Consider the following 24,495-nt stretch of genomic DNA (forward strand, 5'->3'; position numbering starts at 1 on the left):
TGGGAATGTGTACAGTTGGAGGATATCTAAATCATCATCTAGCAAAGTGTACAGTGGGGACAATATCTAAATTGTCACCTAGCAATGTGTACAGTGGGGGGGTTATCTAAATCATCACCTAGAAATATGTACAGTGGGGAGAATATACATCATCACATAGCAATGTATACAGTGAGGGTATCTAAATCCTCACCTAGCAATATGTACAGTGGAAAGGGTATCTAAATCATTACCTGGCAATGTGTACAGTGGGGGGTATCTAAATTCTCACCTAGCAATGTGAACAGTGGGGGTTATCTAAATCATCACCTAGAACTATGTACAGTGGGGGGAATATACATCATCACCTAGCAATGCATACACTGGGGGGTATCTAAATCCTCACCTAGCAATGTGTACAGAGGGAGGATATCTAACTCATCACCTAGCAATGTGTACAGTGGGGGTATCTAAATCCTCAACCTAGCAATGTGAACAGTGGAAAGGGTATCTAAATCATTACCTGGCAATGTGTACAGTGGAGCTTATCTAAATCATCACCTAGAAATTTGTACAGTGGGCGGAATATACATCATCACCTAGCAATGTATACAGTGGGGGGTATCTAAATCCTCACCTAGCAATGTGTACAATGGGGGGTATCTAAATCCTCACTTAGCAATGTGAACACTGGAAAGGGTATCTAACTTATCACCTAGCAATGTGTACAGTGGGGGTATCTAAATCCTCACCTAGCAATGTAAACAGTGGAAAGGGTATCTAAATCATTACCTGGCAATGTGTACAGTGGGGGGTATCTAAATCATCACCTAGCAATGTGAACAGTGGGGGTTATCTAAATCATCACCTAGAAATATGTACAGTGGGGGAATATACATCATCACCTAGCAATGTATACACTGGGGGTATGTAAATCCTCACCTAGCAATGTGAACAGTGGAAAGGGTATCTAAATCATTACCTGGCAATGTGTACAGTGGGGCTTATCTAAATCATTACCTAGAAATTTGTACAGTGGGGGGAATATACATCATCATCTAGCAATATATACAGTGGGGGTATCTAAATCCTCACCTAACAATACGTACAGTGGGGGGTATCTAAATCCTCACCTAGCAATGTGAACAGTGGAAAGGGTATCTAAATCATCACCTAGCAATGTGTACAGAGGGGGTTATCTAAATTGTCACCTAGCAATGTGTACAGTGGGGGGATATATAAATCAAAACCTAGCAATGTGTACAGTGGGGGGTATCTAAATCATCTCCTAGCAATGTGTACAGTGGGGGGTATCTAAATCATCACCTAGCAATGTGTACAGAGGAAGGATATCTAAATCATCACCTAGCAATGTGTACAATGTGGGGTATCTAAATCGTCACCTAGCAATGTGTACAGTGGGGGTTATCCAAATCATCACCTAGCAATATGTATAGTGGGGGGATACATAAATCATCACCTAGCAATGTGTACAATGGGGGATATCTAAATCATCACCTAGTAATGTGTATAGTGGGGGATATCTAAATCATCACCTAGCAATGTGCACAGTAGGGGGTATCTAAATCCTCACCTAGCAATGTGTACAGTGGAGAGGGTATCTAAATCATCACCTAGCAATGTGTACAGCGGGGGGATATCTAGGTCATCACCTAGCAATGTGTACAGTGGGGGAATATCTAAATCATCACCTAGCAATGTGTACAGTGGGGGATATCTAAATCATCACCTAGCAATGTGTACTGTGGGAAGGATATCTATGTATAGTGGGGTGGTATCTAAATCGCCACCTAGCAATGTGTATAGTGGGGGGATCTAAATCATCACCTAGCAATGTGTACAGTGGGGTGGTATCTAAATCGTCACCTAGCAATTTGTACAGTGGGGGGGGTATATAAATCAAAACCTAGCAATGTGTACAGTGGGGGATATATAAACAGTCACCTAGCAATGTGTAAAGTGGGGGGTATCTAAATCGTCACCTAGCAATGTGTACAGTGGGGGTTATCTAAATCATCACCTAGCAATGTGTACAGTGGGGGGATATATAAATTGTCACCTAGCAATGTGTATAGAGGGGGGTTATCTAAATCATAACCTAGCAATGTGTACAGTGAGGGGATATCTAAATCATCACCTAGCAATGTGTACAATGGGGGGATATCAAAATCATTACCTAGCAATGTGTACAGTTGGAGGATATCTAAATTGTCACCTAGCAATGTGTATAGTGGTGGGATATCTAAATTGTTACCTAGCAATGTGTACAGTGGGAGAGATCTAAATCATCACCAAGCAAGGTGTACAGTGGGGGGTATCTAATTCGTCACCTAGCAATGTGTACAGTGGGGGGTGTCTAAGCAGAAGCTGATTCAGGGTACAGAGATCAGACTGAGCACATACAAAATGGTGTATTACTCATTTTGTTTGTAGGTTTAGCTAGTCAGGGGATGAAGGTTAGTGAGTTAAGATGCATCACTGTAAGATAAGTAATAAAAAAAAAATAATCATTCATGAACCCAGATATGCCTTTTTTTGTGAAATAATTGAATGATCTTTAAGAACCATTTCATTTGAATCTGTAGTATGAACAAGTGAAAGAGGAAAATGTATTATTTGGAAAGATTTAGTTATGCAGTTAAACTTCTTAATGACCTTTATTAGAATTATTTTGTGTTAATTGTTACAGTGTAAACAAGCCATTACCTCGTTATTGTATTCATCATATAAAATTAAATGCAAATTCAGCATTTAAGAAAAATCTATAAGCAAAAATTCACATTTTTCTTCTGATCTGTTTGATTTTAGGGTCCTGTTGGTTCTCAGGGTCCAATTGGATACCCAGGTCCTCGAGGAGTCAAGGTAAGGGCCAAATATGTCTTCAGTTTGTACAGCAGTGTTCAAAACTCATCTTCACTAAAACTGCCTGTTGTTTTACATTAAATGGATGCTAAATAGGTCTACAAGTATGCATGTATGGCAGTATAACAAGAGAAATGTGGTGCAACTTTAACACCCCAAATGGTACTTTACAATTATTCTGCACTAGGTCCAGCTTTTATAACAGTCTAAGCTGCTAATCTTCATAGAAGAAACCTTTCTGCTGTTGTGGTCTATTTATAGTAATAATTGTTCTGGACCAGGTATATAAATAATTATCCACTTCTGTCTCTAAACTGAAGGAAATAATCAGTAGATTCTACACAAACTGCAACTTAGATATGGAAAGCTATACACAGCTGATAAAAGTGGGACCAATAACAAGGTGGAGCAAAGCAATGTTGTTCAAGAAGCCTCCTACTAGGCTAGCTTACAAAAAAGAGTGTATCTGCCTTCTTACAGTTTTGATTTTAATGAAAAAAATACTGAAAAATTAGCACGCTAAGAGAGTGAGTACTAAAACTAGGTTCCCCCAAAGGTTACTTACAGAGGATTTCTAAGACTACCCTGATAAAGGCACTTTAAAGTACCATTTTCAAACATATCCATCTATTTTCCCCCTCAAAAGAGCATTTTAAAGGAATAACATTCAAGTCTTCAGTTGGCACGTCTGTGTTGTTCCCTTTCAACAATGTTTTACAAATAAGAGCTATAAAAAATCAGTATCAGTCTATGCATATACTCATTCAAGCAATCTTCCGGTAACACAGTTAATTGCTCATAGGTCCACAGGTGTGTTCTAGGCATATAGCCCTGGGGCCTTTACAAGCCTAGCACATAGGATTACCCTGGCATTGTGCCACCTGACCTTAGTTCCCAGTGCCTCTGTCGAGTAGAGCCACTGGAGCAATCCCCGGGGTGAACTTTCTATTTCCCATCCACTCATCAAGATTTCTCTTGAAGAGGGCCAGTGAGGTGCTATGTTTGACATGTATGTGAAGCCTATTCCATAGCATGGGCAGTCTCTGGGTTATGAACCTGTCCCTCCATCACGTTCTGTTGATTGTGGTAATGAGGTTGAGGTCCCTGGAGCGTGTGGTGCGGAGGAACTGGGATTTCTTAAGATGTAGCATTTCTAACAGAGTTGGGTCAGACATGGCTTTGTAAGTCAAGCAGAGATCACCTCTAAGTAGGTGATATGAGACAGAGAATAGTTGGAGTTTTCTGAGAGTTTAAGGCCTAGGATCCTCTTTGTGAGGTACTTTTGCGGCCTCTCCAGTTGCTGCAGGTGTCTAGTGAGGTACATGCCAAATGGGGCATTTTACTCTATGATTGGCCTAATGAATTAATGAAGAGTAGAAGGAGACAATGACCTCTTTCTTCCTGGATGCAAAACCCTTAGTAATGAGATGTGCCACATAGAAGGACTTTCTTACCACAGTAGCAATGTGGTGGTCAAAAGAGAGGTTGCTGTCAACCTGTGTTCCCAGATCTCTTATAATGCCTTCTGTGTTCAGTGATCTACCATCAATGTGGTAATTCATGGGAACTGGGTTTTTCCCAAAGGGGATGACGACACATTTTTTGGCATTGAGCTTAAGGCCATGGTTCTGAGACCACTCGGTCTCAGTGAGGCCTTTCTGGTGGATGTCAACATCACGTTGGGCGTTAATAACAGCCCACAACTGCAATCATCTGTGAACTTTGTCAGCCAGAGTCCCTTTGTGTTGGCCTGGACTTCAGGGAAGTAGATACCAAACAGGAAAGGACCCAGGACCAAACCCTGTCGGACTCCACTCGTGACTGGTCGGCAGTCTGACTTGGAGTCAGCTACTTTCACACTGTGGTTCCTATCTGTGAGCCAGTTTGAAACCGACCTAGTGATATAGGGGTTGATGCCTAGCTTAGTGAGTTTTTCTATGATTCCTGAGTGGGGAATGGTATCAAATCCAGAGTTTGGAGATTCTCTATATTCTTGCTTATTAGGTCCATGATGATGCCTTCCATAGCTTTGCATATCAGACTCGTCAGGCTAATGGGATGATAGTTCCCAGGGTCTATAGTCACTCTTCTTTGTGGATAGGGATGATTGTAACAGTGCGCCATTTGATAGGGACAACGCCTGAGGTGAGGCTGTGACTGAACAGGGCACACACATGAGGTGCCATTTCACACTGTAGTTCATGTAGAATGCAGTCAGGGATATTATCAGGTCCCATAGAAGCTGTATTCTTGGCCTTGGAGAGTGCTGTTTTAACCTGTGCAGCAGTAATACTGGGTGCCTGGCAATCTACTCGTATTGTGATTGGTCCTTGGGGGGGGGGGGGGTAAAGCTGGCAATGAATCTGTCAGCCAGTATATTGGCAGTATCTGTTGGCTCTGTATAGGAGGTACCATTGTGCAGTAGCTCAGAGAAAATCTGGGTATTGCCATGGAGATTCTTTACAAACTATAGAAGGCCTTGTGGTTGTCTTTACTGTCTGCTGCAATTCTGTTTTCATAGCTAGCTTTAGAGGATTTGATGAGGGATCTCAACTTTTTGTTGAGGCTAATAATGGAGTTTTTCCAGTCTTGGGACTTCACCTTATTCCACATCAGTTTCCTTCTTCTGTTGTAAAGTTTGTTTATAACAGGGGACCACCAGAATGGCTTCCTTTTTTGGAGGAGAGTGTCTTGGTTCTATTGGGTATGGCGAGATCCATGCATTTGTGTATGTGTTCATACAGTGCATTGGTGTATGATTCAACAGTTATGCAACTATTCTCCATCTGCATGGGTGCCGTGAAATTAGCCACCTCTGTTTTTAGGAGCCCAAAGTTAGCTTTGGAGAAGTTTTTCATGGTGGTTACCTTTGCAGGTGGGGGTGGGGTGGGAGGGATGTGGATTTCCAAGGTGATTAGTTTGTGGTTGGATCTAACCAGGGAGGAGTTGACTACTGGTGTAGGGCAATGGTCGCCAATGTTTGTAGTGACTAGGTCAAAGATGTTGCTACCTCTAGTGGGGGTAAGAATAAGCTGGTTCAGGGCACTGGGATTAATGAATTCCAGGAAACATTGGGCAAGTGTATTGGTACATGAGAATTTTCCCAGTTAATGGAGGGATAGTTGAAGTTGTCCAGTATGTGAGTGTTAGGATGGACCCTAATATTCTCCAGGGTGCTTAGAAATGTGGAGTGAGAGTTTTGGGACATGGTTGGGGACCTATAACAGGCTATGACCTGAGTTACTGTCTTACCCAATGTTAACTGCACCAAGTATCTCTGATGCATTATTTTGGGCTACCAGTATGGAGGTGTGCACATCCTTTATGAACATGGAAACACCACCGCCTTTGGCTCTTCAGTCCAAGTTCTGGGGCTAAAAGGTGTGGAATAAGTTATAGCCTGGTAGAGTGGGGGTGCTTTCTGCTGCCTTGACCCAGGTCGTTGTTACAGCACAAATGTCAATGTTCTCCAGTTTAAGGAGTGCTTCAAGTGAGTGCATTTTGAGATTTAGACTTCTAGCATTGAGCAGCATGACCCTCAGATTGCATTTGTTTGTAGCTGTTACAGTGGTAATTTGGTCTTTGGAACAGCACCTAAAAAAGGCACTATAGAGGTGGCAAGAGCCTTGGCCAGTATCTGGAAGCCCAGGGGTGACAGATACAGGCCATCTCTGGCAAAGCATTGAGGTCTGTCAATCATGTCATCCCAGGCATACAGATACTAGATCCCCTTAGAATGGCACCAGAAACTTAGCCAATTGTAGAAATAAATAATTTTCTGCTTGTACTGTGGTATCATTCTGGGTGATGGTAGGATGCTGTTCAGGGCTAGGGTCCTACCCGCCTGGGCTACATAATCTGAGCGCTCCTCCATGTGTCTTTTCATGTAGTCCAGGGCGGTACATCTCAGGTCATTCACACCCACATGTACAATGACAGAGTTATAATTTGTAACTGTTGTTGAGGGACCTGAGTGCGTGCGTTATGTGGTGGATCCTGGCACCTGACAGGCAGCTGACTGTTACTTTCTCCTTATTCAACCTAGTGAGTGAGACATCAGTGTGCCTCACTATCAAGTCACCTATGACTAGTGTGTTGGGCATGCTGTTTTGCCTTAGGGACTTTGGTTGAGTGGCACACTGTTTAGGAGAGTTATGTGTCTCGTGATTAGTGTTGTGTTGTGGTGGTCAAGTGCGTTTCTATGTTGGAGGTCTCTGCTGTTTGGGAAGATTTTGCGACCCTCCGCGAAGGTGGGTGTGTGGTTTGTGTTTTTATGTGAAGGAAGTGCTGGTGTGTGTCCTGGAGGACTGTGTGTTCTATGTGGTGTGGTGCAAGTGCTGACCTTCTCCTCTTGACCAGCTATTCTGGTCTTGGCTGGAGAGTGAGTGGCTTCCAGTTTGGATATATAAGTGCACCTCTCGAAAGTCTGAGTGTTGGGAGGTAAGAGGAGGTGGTTGTCGGTGTACATGAGGTAGCTGCTTCATTGACTCAGGATGCCCAAATTCACCAGGTTAATAGGAGATAGCACAGAGAAGTGACCTTTAGACATGCCTGGAGTGGTGGGCATTTGACAGTTTTTACTCAACTGCATTTGGTAGACAGGTGTGTGAGATCACACACTTCCTGGGGTTAGAGATTATGTCTTTACCCCGTTTTTACACAATTTCAGAGTTAGTATTTATAATTAGCAGGAGGTGTGTTGTTGTAAGGGGACTTGTCCCCCGTGCAAAAACAATGATTTGTTGCTTTTTTTTTTATAATATTTTGCATGCACTGAGGCTGTTTCTCGGTACATTCATACTTGCATGTTGACATTGGTGTTTCATCTTTTTGATGTTGATGTTTTTACAGTCAGCATAAGGTGACTGTGAAAACATCACAGTCAACATAAGGTGATTTTGCTTACAGATGAATCGATAGGTAGATAGTAGATAAAACATGGATTACATTCCTTTCGTTGAAAAACCTCAAACTTTTGAAAATCAAAATGTTGAACATTCAGAATACTGAAAGCCTATTCAGTGCAGGTTGGCCACACACACACACACACACATACACTATATATATATATATATATATATATATATATATATATATATATACCAGCTCCAGGATTGTACTACAGTGAGGAAAGGACAAATTCCCATTTTCAGTATTTTGAGTTTTTCATCCATTCTTATGTATACATCTATCTATGTCCATATCTAAAATGAAAAATCCAAAAACAAGGAAAAACTGGCCACCAGGAGCACACAAACCACCAAAGTTTATTAAAATACAGTCAGTTCACCCAAACCTGGGCATAAACATGAAACTTTATGTAAAAAATAATTAAGCACTTTCATCCCGGTAACGTGGGTCTTCATCAGAGTAAAATTACACCACATATCCCTTTCCTTAAATAATAAAAATTCCTCCCCAATTAAAAAATAATAAATGTGATAAATGTTAATGATTCAATTGCGACTAAAGCGTTCACAAATAAAAATCTTATACATACTGAAAGTACGTATAGTTATATCTAAAAACAATATATATTAGACATAAAAATATAGATGCCCTCACACTCAATACACTACCTATACAGACAATTTAATTTAGACCAAATGTAACTGAAGAGTGGGTTTTCAACTGCCATTTGAGTTGCTTAACTTCTAGCCAATCTTTCCAAGGACCCCCCATATCTAAACTTATACTGTCCACAATGTAAAATTTAAAACTATGACTGTTATTCACCTTAATCTGTTCAAATAAAGCATTACATTTATTCTTCTTTGTTATGTCATAAAGGTGCTGATTCTTTAAAGGCTTTTTCTGTTTTTCTGACATAAAAACTGGGACATTCAATACATTGTGCAACAGAAACCATTTTGCTACTATAACAATAATAATGTCACGTAAAAAGAAGTTATGTCCTTACCATAACGTTCCATGTGGAGTGTTCATCTCGCCTTGGTTATTACACATGGGTTCGGAGCCGATCCTCGGCTCCGTGCCGGCCGACTGCAAGCTCTGCATCGAGAAGAAGCTCGAGGACATCTAATACCCACAATCCCCCTCTGCCTTTACCTCAGATCTAGTTTGCAAGCAAACCAGACATAAAGCACGCACACATGCCAAACTATATACATAGAAGTACATATATACAAACATACCAAGGGTATGATAGTAACAGTAATAATGCAACAGCAGAAGGAGAATACTCCAGACCAGGCACCAAATGGAACATTCTTCCTAAGGGTGGGAGGGGTGGGAGTGTAATAACCAAGGCGAGATGAACACTCCACATGGAACGTTATGGTAAGGACATAACTTCTTTATGTGAGAGTGTTCAATCTCGCCTTTGTTCTTACACATGGGTAGCGTCCCTAGCTCCATGATCCTGAGGAACTCAAGGGAGAACGTTCTTGAGCACAGTGGAACCAAAGGTTGCCCTATCCCTAGAAACCCTGTCCACTTTGTAATGAGAGATAAATGTATGTGGTTTAGCCCAAGTAGCAGCCGCACAAATAGTGTCTAGTGGTAGCGAGCTGCGTGAGCCAAAGATGTAGAAACTGATCTGGTGGAATGTCCTTTGGGTTTTACTGATAATGTTTGATCAGAGGCCTCATAAACATATGTGATACAGTCAGTTAGCCATTTAGAAAGAGTTCGTTTGTAACTGCAAGACCCTTTCTGCTGTCAGCAAAAGCTACAAATAGTTGATCAGATTTCCTGTGATCTTTGTTCTATCCAAATAAAATCTGAGTTGTCTATGGACATCCAGTTTGTGCAACATATACTCCAATTTATTAGAGTGGTTCTTAAAGAAGGTGGGTAATTCAATGGACTGATTAATATTACTAGAAGAGCAAACTTTGGGGAGAAAGGATGGATTAGTGCGTAGGGATACTCTGTCAGAATGAAATATTAAATAAGGATGTTTGACAGAAAGGGCCTGAAGCTCAGACACTCGTCTAGCAGATGTAATGGCCACTAGAAATAAAGTTTTCCATGACAAAAATTTCAATGTGCAACTTGAGGCTGGTTCAAAAGGTGGCAACATCAATTTAGAGAGCAACAGGTTCAAATTCCACGGTGATGTCGGGCTTCTGACTGGTGGTCTGATATGAAAAGAACCTTTTAAAAAGGCTTTACAAAGTCTGTGAGCCATAATAGGCGCACCACATTCCTCTACATGATAGTTAGAAATGGCAGCTAACTGTACTCTTAAAGTAGCCGGGGAAGCTCCCTCATGAAATAGTTCAGTCAAGAACTCTAAAATCTTGTTTAACGGAGCTATAACAGGGTCCAAATGATGTGACTCCGCCCAAAAGACAAAATGTTTCCACTTACTAGTGTAAGTCTTTGTAGTGGAAACTTTATGAGAAGCTACTAAAATATCTTGAACAGCCGATGTAAGGGGAACTGACCTGGCTAGAAAGGGAATCGGAGCAGCCAAGCTGCTAGATGGAGAGATTCTAGAGATGGGTGAGGAACTCCTGATGAGTGAGTCAGTAGATCTGGCTCTGGGTCCAGCATCCAAGGTCCCCGAATGCGGTGATGCAATAGAAAAGGGAACCAAATTTGATGAGGCCAGAACGGAGCAATGAGAATAATAGTCCTCTGAAGGTTGTTGGCTTTCTGTAGAAACTTTGCAATCAGGGGAAATGGAGGAAAAGCATATAGGAGACCCGGGGGCCAATCGTGCACCAGCGCGTCTCTGGGGACTTCCCCTGGAGGGGGTAATAGGGCAAAGTAGCTCCTGCATTTGGCGTTCATTGGAGATGCAAACAGATCGCAGGTAGGCTGGCCCCATTTGCGAAAAATCCTTCTCGCAACTGACTGTTTGAGGGACCACTCGTGAGGCAACAGTATTGCCCTGCTCAGCCTGTCGGCTATGACGTTGAATGACCCCGGGATGTGCGTTGCGATCAGAAAGCGACCGGTGGACTCTGCCCATTGCCAAATTCTCATGGCCTCTCTGCATAGTTGGTAAGACCTGGTTCCCCCTTGCTTGTTTATGTACCAGATTACGGACATGTTGTCTGTCTGAACTGCAATGGTCCCTGGAGGAAGAAGGGGAGCAAAGTGCTGCAACGCCAAAAACACTGCCCTCAACTCCAGAACATTGATGTGCATATTGTACTCCAGCTTGGTCCATTCGCCTTGGACTGTCTGTCCCTGAAAGATGCCCCCCCACCCTATCAGGGAAGCGTCCGTGGTTATCGTCGCTGACGGTGCGGGTAGCACAAATGGTCTTCCGCTGGACAGGTTGCAAGTCTGTAACCACCACATTAGGTGTGATTTGCATGTTTTCGTTATCAATATTTCGTGAGTCAGTGGAAGTTGTTGGAATGACCATTGTGCAAACAGAAGCCATTGTAGCACTCTCATGTGCAGTCTTCCCAATGGTATCGCAACGAGAGAAGCTGCCATGAGACCCAAGACTTTCAGAACAATTTTTGCCGGGGACTTTCTGGACGACAGCAGAAGAGAAATGTTGATTTGAAGTGCTACTATTCTTTCTGTAGGAAGTTTTAGAACTAAATGGTGCGTATCTAATTCCGCTCCTATGAATAAGATATGCTGTGATGGCTGTAGCAAAGATTTTTCGATATTTACTGAAATTCCAAGGTGTGTACAAAGTTGTAGGGTGTAATCCCTGGCCTGTATCAGTTGACGCCTGGTGGTGGCAGACAGCAGCCAGTCGTCCAGATACGGAAACACCTGGAATCCTAGGCGCCTCAGATGAGACGCTACCACTGCCATGCATTTGGTGAAGACCCTGGGGGCTGTAGTCAGACCAAAGGGCAGGGCTCGAAACTGATAGTGACTGGCTCCCAGCCGGAAGCGCAAATGATCCCTGGACGCCCTGGCCATTTTGATGTGGTAGTATGCGTCCTTCAGATCTATCGAGCACATCCAGTCGCCCTTCTGTAAGAATGGAAGGATCGATTGAAGCGTGACCATTCGAACTTTTCCTTCTTGACAAAGGTGTTGAGATGGCTTAGGTCCAGAATCGGCCTCCAGTCCCCTGTTTTCTTTGGAACTAAAAAGAACCTTGAGTAAGTTCCGAATCCTATTTGGTCCGCTGGGACTGGTTGGATGACTCTTTTTTCTAGCAGCTTTGAAATTTCTGTAGCTGCTGGCTCTCACAGATGGGGTGGTACATCTGGGAGTTTTCTCTTTGGAATGGGTGTGGATAGAAATGGGATTTTGTAACCTCTGGTAACAATGCTTTTTACCCAATTGTCTGAAGAAAGGTTTTGCCAGGCCTGAGGGTATAAGGCTAAGCGACCCCCGACTGCCTCCAGAGCAGGACAGTCGGGCCTCCTCTCAGGAGTGCTGAAAAGGTTTGCCAGGCAGGTTATCCCTGTCACCTTGGTTTTGCGGACCCCCTCTGCCGCCAGGGCGGCATCTTCCACCTCTGCCCCCCCCTCTGCCTCTAGAGGGGGCATCACCCTGTGTGTTTGGGAAAGATCCTTGGGGTTTTCGAAACCACATTTTCCCACCACGTTGCCCTTTGGGGTACGGTCTGGAAGGGGTGGAAAAACGGACTCCAACAGCAGACAGAGTCTTTCCCTCCTGTTCACACCGGGTAAGGGTCTCCTTTACTTTAGGGCCAAAAAGTGTGGCTCCATCAAATGGGGCGTTAGTAAAGGAAGACTTGAAGGCTTCCGCAAACGAACATAAGCGCATCCAGGATTGCCTACGAAGAGCAATCGCTGAAGCCGCTGCCCTACTCAATCCCTCGGCTGCGTATGATATCAGCCTCATGGACGAGTTTACAATGGATGTAAGGGTGTTGAGATGTGCTGTAACTTTCTCTGAAACAGCAGCATCTGTAGTACCCTGGAGGGTATCTCCCAACTCTTTGACTAGATCCCTCTGTAAGCGTGTAAAATGAGTCAAATAGTTCAGGGAACGCATAGAAAAAGCCGCTGAACTGAAAATGCGCTTCCCGTATCTGTCCATGGTCCTAGAATCTTTGTTAGGCGGATGGACAGATGAGGAAGACTCCGACATCTCCTTTTTCGTGGCCGCTGCCACCACCATGGCGTCTACTGGAACTCCTTTGGTGAGGTAAGCCTTGTCCTGTGGTGCCGTAATGTACTTATTAGGCTTCCTAGGGACTGGTTCCACCGTGTCAGGTGTCTCCCACGCCCTTCGAGCAATCAACTCCATTAACTCATTGAAGGGCGGAGTGACCCAGGAGGAGGAAGGGTGAGCACCAAATGCCTTCAGCAAAACTGAATCATCCTCAGAAGGGGGGAGGGATTGCCAGTCACCTCTCTGTTTTAGGATCTCCAAGATGTCAGAAAAGGAGACATCTTCTGAAGGTGACTTAGGGGACCCTTCTGACTCATCCAAGTCAGTATCGGATGTCAAAGATTCTTGTGGAGAATCCAAGTGTCTCCTCTTACACAATCTTTTCCTAGGGACTTCTTCGTGGGGAACATCCGAAGAAGCCTCCGAGGAAGAGGGGGCACCCTCTAGGGGTGGCTGAGACACCGGTGCTCGACGCTTGGATGTAGCCGTGGGTGCAGAGGAGGATAACGGTCCTTTGTGGGGAGGAGAAGCTGTTCCTGCTGATGTGGTTGTCTGGGTAGACAACACCTTCCTCATGAGGTCGAAGGCCCCCGGGTCCCGAGTCGAGGTATCTCCCGGTTCCGAAGAAATGGGAAGAATCCCGAAACAGGAACCGAAGGCACCGACCCGAGGACGGAACCGAGTCGATCCGCCGAGGCTCGAGAGGGAGTGTCGGAACCGAAACATCAGTCCGACTCTCGATCCCGGAACCAAGGATGGATCTTCGGCCCCGAGACTCCAGTACCGGATCGGATGGAGTCGAGGTGAACGGTGCCGACCGAGAAAAAGACGGTTCTGGCACCGAGGGCTCCACAATCATCAGTTCAGCTTCTTCCGGCTCCGAAGACTGGACAGGTCTCAGAGGAGGAACAGATGGAGATAGTGGCAGGCCTTCAAGTCTCGACATCAACTGAGAGGAGACCGAAATAAGCTTGGATAAGGCCATATGCTCCATCAATTTCTGCACCACACGGTCCACATCGGTGTCGGAGAGGGGCCTGGAAGAACGAGTCGAAGGGATCGAAGACGGAGCCGACCTCAACAGAGTCGGTGGAGGGAGCTCCGTCACTGGTTCCAAGACTCGAGGCTCGGAAACTGCCAACAGTTGAACACTCGGCCCCGAAGTCTGTGGAACCGGTGATCTAACTTTACCCGAAGAGCTCGGAGCCGATGACTTGGGCTCCGACGTCTTCGATTCCTTCGAGGATTTGGATGCCTGGTCTGAAGCATCCAGAGCCTCCTGGAAAGAGGGTTTCAATAAACCTCTGTCCATCAGTTTCCTGCGCCTATCTGTCATGACCCTCCCACTAAAAGAGTGACAAATAGAACAGTCCTCTTGTAAGTGGAGAGGGCCAAGGCAGTAGACACAGGAACTGTGGTTGTCCGTGACCGACATCTTTTGGCCACATTGGCAACGTTTGAATCCAGATTTCATTTTCTCAGACATTTTGCAGAAAGAGAAAAAAAGTCAAGTCCAGTAACAGTCAATCCAGAGAAAAAAAAAGGGTCAAATCCGGTAAATATGTCAGTCCGTTTGTCAATCCAAGTAGGGGTGGTAGGCCCCGAAAAACTCTATACCAGTTAAAGAAGTTAAACTAAGTTAACGGTACCGAGAATTTCTCTCTCTACACACACACCATACACTAAATATAGTAACAAGTAATTTTTTAACAAGTTCTCCTAAAATTTAACAAAAAGAAAGTTAAATCTTATCTGAAAACCCTCGAGCTAGCCTCCAGCGATGCGAATGCAGCAGCGGCAAACTAGATCTGAGGTAAAGGCAGAGGGGGATTGTGGGTATTAGATGTCCTCGAGCTTCTTCTCGATGCAGAGCTTGCAGTCGGCCGGCACGGAGCCGAGGATCGGCTCCGAACCCATGTGTAAGAACAAAGGCGAGATTGAACACTCTCACATTTTATGCTTCCCCCATATCCTGCAATAAAAAACTATCTCCCTCTAAAATACATTTGCAATGCTTAAAATGCCAACATGCTTTTAAGCCTGGAAAGTTACTCCCTGCTTTGCATCTTTCTAGCAGGTTCTTGGAACATACACCCTTCGAAAATACCACTTTCATGTGCATGAATTTATCTATTTGTATATATGCATATATGTTGCTGGGAAGCCAGTCTCTTCTAAACACTCTCAGAGCCACTGCTCTGGACAGTAAGACTGTTTTTACTCTTTTGGCAAACCTGTTGTTATTATTACAGGTAAATTCTCACTACTCAAAGTAATGGATGTGACCAAGCTAAACACTGACTACAGTGAAACAAAAACAGCAAGCTGTTTGTACATTTTTTGGCCATAACATTACTTAAACAACTATTTACAAATAATTGTTCCACTTTGTACTTTTTTCTCTCTGGTAAAATGACTACACTATGGTATAATATATAATGTCTATGAGTATATATATATATATATATATATGTGTATAAGGCTGCCAGGCACTGGATTGAAAGGACATTGCAACATCACCCAGTAGATCAACACCATTTGATTGACAGAGTCAGGTGGTCAACAAGTGTGCAAGACTGACATTCCCCAAATAGGGCAATACTTAATTTTCTCAGGGATTGTGCTATCTCTTTGTTAGTATGTGTAAGTATCAGGGAGAGTGGGAGGAGCACATGCCCACTGCGCACACAGATATAGATTTATACATGAGGTGCATGATAAAGTAACAGCAGTATTTAATAGAAATGCATAATGCAATGGACGCTGATAAAGGGGTTTGATAAGATTAATATTCATCCGGTCACAGGGAATATATGTTTAGTCATCACTAGTCTCTGCACATTATCAAGAATTTATTTCATCAAGTAGTGTTCTACATTTTAATTACATAATTACTGTAATTATGCCCCATTCAAAGGTTCATAGGTAGGTACTAGGCTATTAGCCCTGGAGCCTATATAAGCCTAGCCAAAAAGGTACCCTAGCTTTCGCCACCCAAGAAAATTATTTTCCTGTGCCCCTGTTGAGCAGAGCCACAGAAGTGATCCCTGGGGTGAATTTCTTATTTCCCATCCAATCATCAAGATTTTTCTTGAAGAGTGCTAATGAGGAGCTCTGTTTGACATAGATAGGTAGTCTGTTCCAGAGTATGGGAAGTCTCTGGGACAGGAATCTGTCCGTCCAGCATGTTCTGTTTATTGTGGTGACAAGGTTTAGGTCCCTCGGAAGGATTGGATTTCTTTAAGTGGAGCATGTCCAACAGCTCTGGGTTTGACATAGCTTTGTATGTTAGGCAGAGATCACCTCTGAGTAGACGATATGCGACGGAGTAAAGCTGGAGTTTTTTTAGACGGTCTGCATAAGGCATCTGTTTGAGGCCAGTAATCCTCTTTGTGAGGTATTTCTGTGGCCTTTCCAGTTGTTGTAGATGTCTTGTGAGGTAGATACCAAAAGGGGCATTGTACTCTATAATGGGTCTAATGAGTGATGAGCAGACGGGAACAATGACGTATTTTTTTCTGGATGAGAAAACTTTTGTGTGATTTCCTGACCACTGTGGCGACGTGATTATCAAAGGAGAGATTACTGTCTACCTCTGTCCCAAGGTCTCTTATCACACTTTCGGCATTAAGTAGACTACCACTTATGTGGTAGTTCATGGGTACAGAGTTTTTACCAAAGGAGATGACAATACACTTTTTGGCATTGAGCTTCAGGCCATGGCTATGACACCAGGCAACTGTCTCAGTGAGGCCCTTTTGTAGTATGTCCACATCGTTAGGAGTTTCGATTATGGCTCCTAGTTTGCAGTCATCTGCAAACTTTGTTAGCCAAAGACCTTCTGTGTTACCCTGTACTTCAGAGAAGTAGATACCAAACAGGAGAAGACCCAGGACTGAACCCTGTGGTACTCCACTTGTCACTGGTCTGAAGTCGGATTTGGAGTCTACTACTTTCACAGTGTGGGTTCTGTCCGTGAGCCAGTTGGCAACCCATTTTGTGACATAGGGATTTATACCTAGTTTAGTGAGCTTATAATTCCAGAGTGGGGGATGGTGTTGAAAGCCTTGGCGAGATCTAGATAAGCTGTGTGAACCAGCTTACCCTCATCTATGGCTTTGGTGACTGCTTCAAAGAAGTCAATCAGGTTTAGGAGACATGATCTGTCTTTTACAAACCTGAACTGGGTAGTGTCCAGAGTTTGGAGATTACCAATGTCTTTGTTTATGAGTTCAATGATGATACATTCCATGGCCTTGCAGACCAGGCTCATCAAGCTAATGGGGCGGTAGTTCCCGGGGTCCGTCATGGCTCCCCCTTTGTGGAGCGGAATAACCATCACGGTGCACCATTCAGTGGGCACAAAGCCTGAGGTGAGGCTATGATTGAACATGGTACTTAGGTAGCATGCCAGTTCATTCTGCAGTTTGTGTAGAATGCAGCCTGGGATACTGTCATGTCCCATGGATGCTGTGTTCTTGGCTTTGGAGAGGGTGTTTTTTACCTGTGCATCCGTGATTACAGGAACTTTACATTCTTCCAGTATAGAGATGGGCCCTCTAGGGGGTGAGGGGGGTAAAGTTAGCACTGAACCTATCTGCCAGGATGTTGGCAATATCAGTTGGTTATGTATATTTAGTGCCATTGTGCTGTAACTCAGAGCAGATCTCAGTGTTACCATTGAGATTCTTGACATAACTATAGAATGCTTTGTGAGTGTCTTTAGAGTCAGTGGTAATTTTGTTTTCGTAACTAGCTTTGGAGGATTTTATGAGGGATCTCAGCTTCTTACTGAGGTTGACCAGGGAGTTCCTCCAGTCATGGGATTTTACTCTTTTTTGCAATAGTTTCTTTCTTCTGTTGTAGAGTTTGTTTATGGCAGAGGACCACCAGATTGGCTTCCTTTTTTTGGAGGATAGCATCTTGGTTCCGTTAGGGAAAGCATGATCCATGCACTCATGTAAGTGCTTATAAAGTGCATTTGTGTAGGATTCAGCAGTTGTACCTCTATTATCGGTCTGCATGGGTGTCATGAAGTTTGCCACTTCTGTCTTAAGAAGTGTGAAGTTGGCTTTGGAGAAGTTTTTTATGGTGGTTTCCCTAATTGGTGGTGGGGGAGGGATGTGGATGTCTAAGGTGATTAGCTTGTGGTCGGATCTGACCAACAAGGAATTGACCTCTGGTGTGGAACACCGGTTGCCCATGTTGGTAATGACCAGGTCTAATATATTACTGCCCCTGGTGGAGGTGTGAATAAGTTGATCCAAGGAGTTGGAATTTATGAATTCCAGAAAACGTTGAGCAAAAGAGTTGGTACATGCGTAGTTTTCCTAGTTAATGGTGGGGTAGTTGAAATCGCCCATTATTAGGGTGTTGGGTTGTACCCTAATACTTCCCAGTGTATCAAGGAATGAGGAGTGGGAATTCTGGAGCATGGTGGGGGGTCTTTAGCAAGCTACAATTTGGATTGCAGTTTTGCCCAGAGTTAGTTGCACTTGGATAATCTCGGATGCATTATGCTGGGCAACTAGCCTGGATGTGTGGATATCCTTAATGAATATGGACACGCCTCCACCTTTAGTGTTTCGTTTCGGGTTAGGTGGCCAAAAGGTGTGGTATGAATTATAGCCTGGTAATGCAGGGGTTCCCTCTGGGGCTTTGAACCAGGTCTCTGTCACTGCACAGATGTCGATGTTCTCCATTTTACGGAGTGCCTCGAGTGAGTGCATTTTGAGGTTTAGACTTCTAGCACTGAGTAGCATTACCCTCAGATTTTGCTTACTTGTGCCTGTTATGGTGGTGAATTTGTCATTTGAACCTAGCCTAAAAAAGGCACTATAGGGGTGGCAAGAGCCTTTTCCAGTATCCAGAATCCCAAGGGCGACAGGTGCAGGCTATCTCTGGCAAAGCATCGTGGTCTGTCGATCATGTTGTCCCAGGCAGACAAATACTGGATCCCCTTAGAATGATACCAGAAGCTTAGCCAGTTGCTGAAAACAATCATTTTGTCCTTGTACTGTAGTATCATTCTGGGTGATGGCAGGATGCTACTCAGGGCTAGGGTCATACCTGCCTGGGCTACAAGATCAGAGAGCTTCTCCATGTCTCTTTTCATGTAGTCCAGGGAGGTATGTCTCAGGTCATTCACACCAACATGGACAATAACAGTGTCATATTTGTACTTGTTGTGGAGTGACCTGAGTGTGTGCATTATCTGGTGGATCCTGGCACCTGACAGGCAGCTGACAGTAACTTTCTCCTTGTTTAGCCTGGTGAGTGTAACATCAGTGTGCCTGACTATAGAGTCACCTATGACTAGAGTGTTGGGTACGTTGTTATGCCTTATGGGCTGTGGTTGAGTGGCACACTGAGTTTGTGGGCTGTGTGTCATTTGGGTTGTGTTGGGGGATGGAGTTTGCTTGCATTCCTGCTTTGGAGGTCCCTGATGCTTGGGCAGGTTTTTATTGAGAACCTCCGTGAATGTAGGCGTGTGTTTTGTGTTTCTACATGTGTGTTTTGGTGGTTTAGGTTTTGAGGGACTATGTGATGAGTGTGGTGTAATGCAAGTGTTTACCTTCTCCTCGACTGTCTAGTCCAGTCTTGGGTGAAGAGAGCTTCGCTTCCAGTTTGGCTATATAAGTGCATCTCTCACAGGTTGTAGTGTTGGATGATAGGAGGAGAGGGTTGTCTGTGTACATGAGGCAATTTCTGCATTGCCCCAAGATGCCCAGATTCATCAGGTAGACATGAGAAATCACCGGGAGCTGACCCTTAGACATGCCTGGATAGGTGCTTATTTATTAAGTACTAAAAACTGCTTTCCTCTAGACAAGTGAGGAAAGTTGAGTGCTGTAGTAAGTTGCAGCTTACTACGTGCTTACAACGAATTCTGAACAAGTGCTGAGTTCAAAGAAACAGTTTTGAGTGCTGAAACTAGAAAACTGGCTAGTTCTAAGAAACAAAATTAAGTTAGAAGGCTTACCTCCAACACATAAAGGCTTGGGGGCTCAAAAGCCTACAAACCGTCTACACCACTTACAGGAAAGGCAGGAAACAAGCTTAAAAATGTTTTTTTTCTTTCCCAGATGCTCTCTTTGTACAAAGTAGGAGTGCCTGAAATCAGAATATGATCTCACTGCAGTCAGTTGAGTGAGTAAATGAGATGGGCCCAAAAGGAGTATCCAAACACAAATTTACAAGAAGGGTGGGAAGTTTCAAAGCCCCCAAGATTAACACCAAAACAAAACCAGGGAGGGTGGCTGGGGAACTAACTGAAAAAACAGTGTCAAAACTTACAATTCAGGTAATATTCAATGCAACACAAATAAATCAATTAAAATGTTGTATTATTTGAAAAAAGTGCAGATAAAATGTACTTAAATTCTCTTATACGTGCAGTTGAATACAGCTAGATTTTAGCCGGCCGAAGCTCAGATTTTAAGCAGAAAATATACCAAAATGTACCACTTAAATAGGCATTAACAGGATATCAATGAATGAGACTCCCCCCCACTGCAGTTACTGTCTATGCAGGATTCTAACAGGCGATAAAATCTAGCAAACACTAACTGAAAAAACAGAGTTAAAACTTCCAGTTCAGTTAATATTCAATGCAACACAAATAAATCAATTAAAATGCAGTATTATTTGAAAAAAATTCAGATAAAAGGTACTTAAATTCTCTTATACGTCCAGTTGAATACAGCTAGATGTTAGCCGGCCAAAGCTCAGGTTTTAAGCAGAAAATATTCCAAAATGTACCACTTAAATAGGCATTAACAGGATATCAATTAATGAGACTACCCCCGACTGCAATTACTGTCTATGCAGGATTCTAAAAGGCAATAAAATCTAGCAAACACTAACTGAAAAAAACAGTCAAAACTTCCAGTTCAGTTAATATTCAATGCAACACAAATAAATCAATTAACATGCTGTATTATTTGTAAAAAGTGCAAAGAAAACATATTTAATTTCTCTTATACATCCAGCTGAATACAGCTAGATCTTAGCTGGCCAAAGCTCAGGTTTTAAGCAGAAAATATTCCAAAATGTACCACTTAAATAGGCATTAACAGGATATCAATGAATGAGACTACCCCTGACTGCAAATACTGTCGATACAGGATTTTAACAGGCAATATAATCTAGTAAACACTAACTGAAAAAACAGAGTCAAAACTTCCAGTTCAGTTAATATTCAATGCAACACAAATAAATCAATTAAAATGCTGTATTATTTGAAAAAAGTGCAGATAAAAGGTACTTAAATTCTCTTATATGTCCAGTTGAATACAGCTAGATCTTAACTGGCCAAAGTTCAGGTTTTAAGCAGAAAATATTCCAAAATGTGCCACATAAATAGGCATAAACAGGATATCAATAAATGAGACTACCCCCAACTGCACTTACTGTCTATGCAGGATTCTAACAGGCAATAAAATCTAGCAAACACTAACTGAAAAAACAGAGTCAAAACTTCCGGTTCAGTTAATATTCAATGCAACACAAATAAATAAATTAAAACGCTGTATTATTTGAAAAAAGTGCAGATAAAAGGTACTTAAATTCTCTTATACGTCCAGTTTAATACAGCTAGATCTTAGCCAGCCAAAACTCAGGTTTTCTCTGAACACTGAAGAAAAAAATCTTCTTGTATAATACCCCCAATAGGAAATGATCAGACCTTACAAAGCAATGACACACATATAAATCAGTGTCCTTAAAATGAAATGTATTAAACTTTACATTAAATATTGTAAATTGAAACACACACATCAGTTTATGCAAGATGCTGTGTTTTTTTTCAAGATTTTTTTTCATTGAATTTGGCTATTTCAGTATTTTACTTAAGTTTAATTCTTCAGCTTTCATGTAAGCCAGCAGCAAACTGCAACACACAGAACTTCAACAGTGTAACTGAAGGCTACCTTCTGTTCATACCCAGTGTCAATTTTGGAGCAGTGTGTGGTTGGCCAAGATTGACATACAAAGGAATTTGTTGTTTTCCTCATTATAGTGTGATATCGCAGATGGCATATTTAAAGTGATGGGGGTGTAGGGGGACCATGTGGCCTTGTGTCTCTGGAAGAAAATGCTGTATTCTTGTTTTTTTTTTACTTTTTGTGGATCAGGTGGGTTTTATGGAAACCTTTAAGTTCAGTGTTTTCAGTTCTCACTATAAGTTGACATCGATGAACTGATATTAAAACAACACTCGCTACATTACAAAAAATAGCTGGCTACATCAAAAGAGATAATAAAAGATTAAAATGTGCCATAGAACAAAATAAGAAAACCACCCACTGGACAATCCATTCATAAAATGCTACCTAACCTATGTTAGAGCTTGTTCATTATACCATAAGCAGTTACTGCATTATTTGGAAATGAAAGGGAAACAGTAATGCTCACTAAAAAACAGACAAGGAGGTATAAATACAGACTGCTTGGGTGCTAACTAAACTGTCTCATGCTGTAGAACTAAGGAACACTATTTCTCTGAACTCACAGACAGATCAACAACACTGTTACTCAGCATGCAGAGAAACTGTTTTCTGAAGGCTGTTCTCCAACCATTACTGTACTGTGTTCTTAAAGTATTTTACACTATACATTGCCATGCACTCACAGAAAAGTGCTGCACACATGTGCAGATGAGCATGGTATGCATCAGAGAGTAGAAGAAATGTATATACATCTATGGACATGCAGGATGTCAGACCTGACTGCAGTGCTCACATGAAGATAAAATGAGCAGCATGGCAAACACGCAAGCATATACAGTCATACAGTGATGCATTTACACAATAGTGTAGAGAAGTACATGTATATGATGAAGAGCTATCTTTAGTAGTGACTTGCTTTATTGCAGAACCCTTGTGATATCCCACTGCACATCACTACAGTCAATGAATGCACATCTGAGACAGCCTGCTACCCATGTAACTATTGGATTCAGTGCTGCCACATGTGCTAGAGCTCTCACAGAAGGTAGTACCTAGGCTCAGGCATGAATACCAAATAGGCATTTACAGTGTCTCAGGATTTGGACACTCACATGATGACCTTTATGATGTGTTATGTGTAAGAGGGGTGGAAGAAGCGTGTGTGTAGGAAAGGGAGATGGCAGCAAGGAGACGGATCAACCTATAATATTTATGAGAATGAGTGGTCGAGGTCAGGTAGATGAAAATTTTTTCTTTGGGGAAAACCTCTTTTTATTTCTGAAGAAATTTAGATGGGAGGAGCTGACAGGCCATTAAAGAAATTACGGAGGAGATGGATGACTCTGATGGCAGTGTGAGAAAAATACAGTGCAGGACAGCCAAACGCAGTGATGGGCTGATGAGGGTATAATAGGATGGGAAATACAGCATGGATGTAGACAAGCACAAAATGAACAAAGGATAAGGGGAACAGTTGGACAACAGAGAGAGTACAGAGCTGCATACAAAGTGAATGGAGTATATCATGCTGGAGACAGGCTGGGGTATGTGCAAGCAGTAAGTTCATGCCTTGCTCAAAGTGAAGCTTTGTTGAAGAAGATCAGTCAGTGTGGCCAGTGGTATGGTTTGGTTCATTTTCTTTTGGCTCAATACTTGGAGACATCTGGAAGAGTGAATTTGCTGTCCAGTCCATATGGAGCTTGATGGTGCAATGTTATATGCCTATCTCCCTGTCAACCAAAGGTACCACCAAAGACTCAAGCTTTTTCTAGGCCACATGTTGGTGGCAGTATAGTGTTCACTGTTTGGTGAGATACACCCATACCCATCACACTTCAAAGCTACAGCCAAAGCAGAGGCAGAATATGGCTGAGATGCCTGTTCGACCATCTTTTCTTCTGAACCTGCAGGATGCAGACATAAAGGAAAGAGCACCATAACTATGCAGTCCATTATCTTTGACCATTATATATGGCAGGACTGCATATGTGATAAAACACACCCTGCCTTAACACCTGTCATTCCTGCCACCTTTAGCAGCCCACACTTTTTAGATACTAACCCCCATGCTGAAATAAAAATGGTCATATGAGTAAAGTGACACATGGAGTGGTTATAGAAGCACAGCATATATGGCTTAAAAATATGCAACCCAAGTCCCTTAACCTTTTACCCAATAGGTAGACAGGACTATTGTCCCTGTATAAGAGTGTACAGATCTACGCACATGTATCGGTCTGGACTACATGGTAACAGATCTGTTAACATAGTGATACCCTAAAGTGGAATTCCATAACATTACCACATATGAGCACCCCAGAGTATCCCACCACAAATATTAGTTATTTATCACAGTCTGATCTGCACATACTAATAATACATGTGTTCAGGACAGTGTCAAGAGTGCCCAGCATTACCCTTACCACACATATTGTCCACTGTCCATAAGTCACCATAAATATCAGTAACATGTGATAGAAACTCTAGTAAGTGATAGGAGCACATCTGTACAGAACAGTAAAAGAAAGGCACCATATAATGGCAGATACAATATCAGTTAGGGCATTGTTTCCTAATCTCTGATTCCCACTGCTGGGAGATTCCAGGGTGACTGGGTCACAGAATGTTATACCTCTACCTGCACTGCCCTCCC

General features: G+C 42.9%; 1 protein-coding gene across 2 annotated transcripts in view; it reads left to right on the forward strand.

The window, feature by feature from the left end:
• COL5A1 (collagen type V alpha 1 chain) overlaps positions 1-24,495 on the forward strand; it is a 1,013,097-nt gene that overhangs the window by 710,918 nt on the left and 277,684 nt on the right. For both annotated transcript variants that reach the window (XM_044058757.1, XM_044058756.1), the window contains exon 27: positions 2,809-2,862. In XM_044058757.1, coding sequence (XP_043914692.1) covers positions 2,809-2,862 — 54 coding nt within the window. The remainder of the gene's footprint in view (positions 1-2,808; positions 2,863-24,495) is intronic.

The sequence above is a fragment of the Protopterus annectens genome, chromosome 16.part0 (genome assembly GCF_019279795.1).
Source record: "Protopterus annectens isolate FY-2018-M chromosome 16.part0, PAN1.0, whole genome shotgun sequence".
Taxonomy (NCBI): Eukaryota; Metazoa; Chordata; order Ceratodontiformes; family Protopteridae; genus Protopterus; species Protopterus annectens.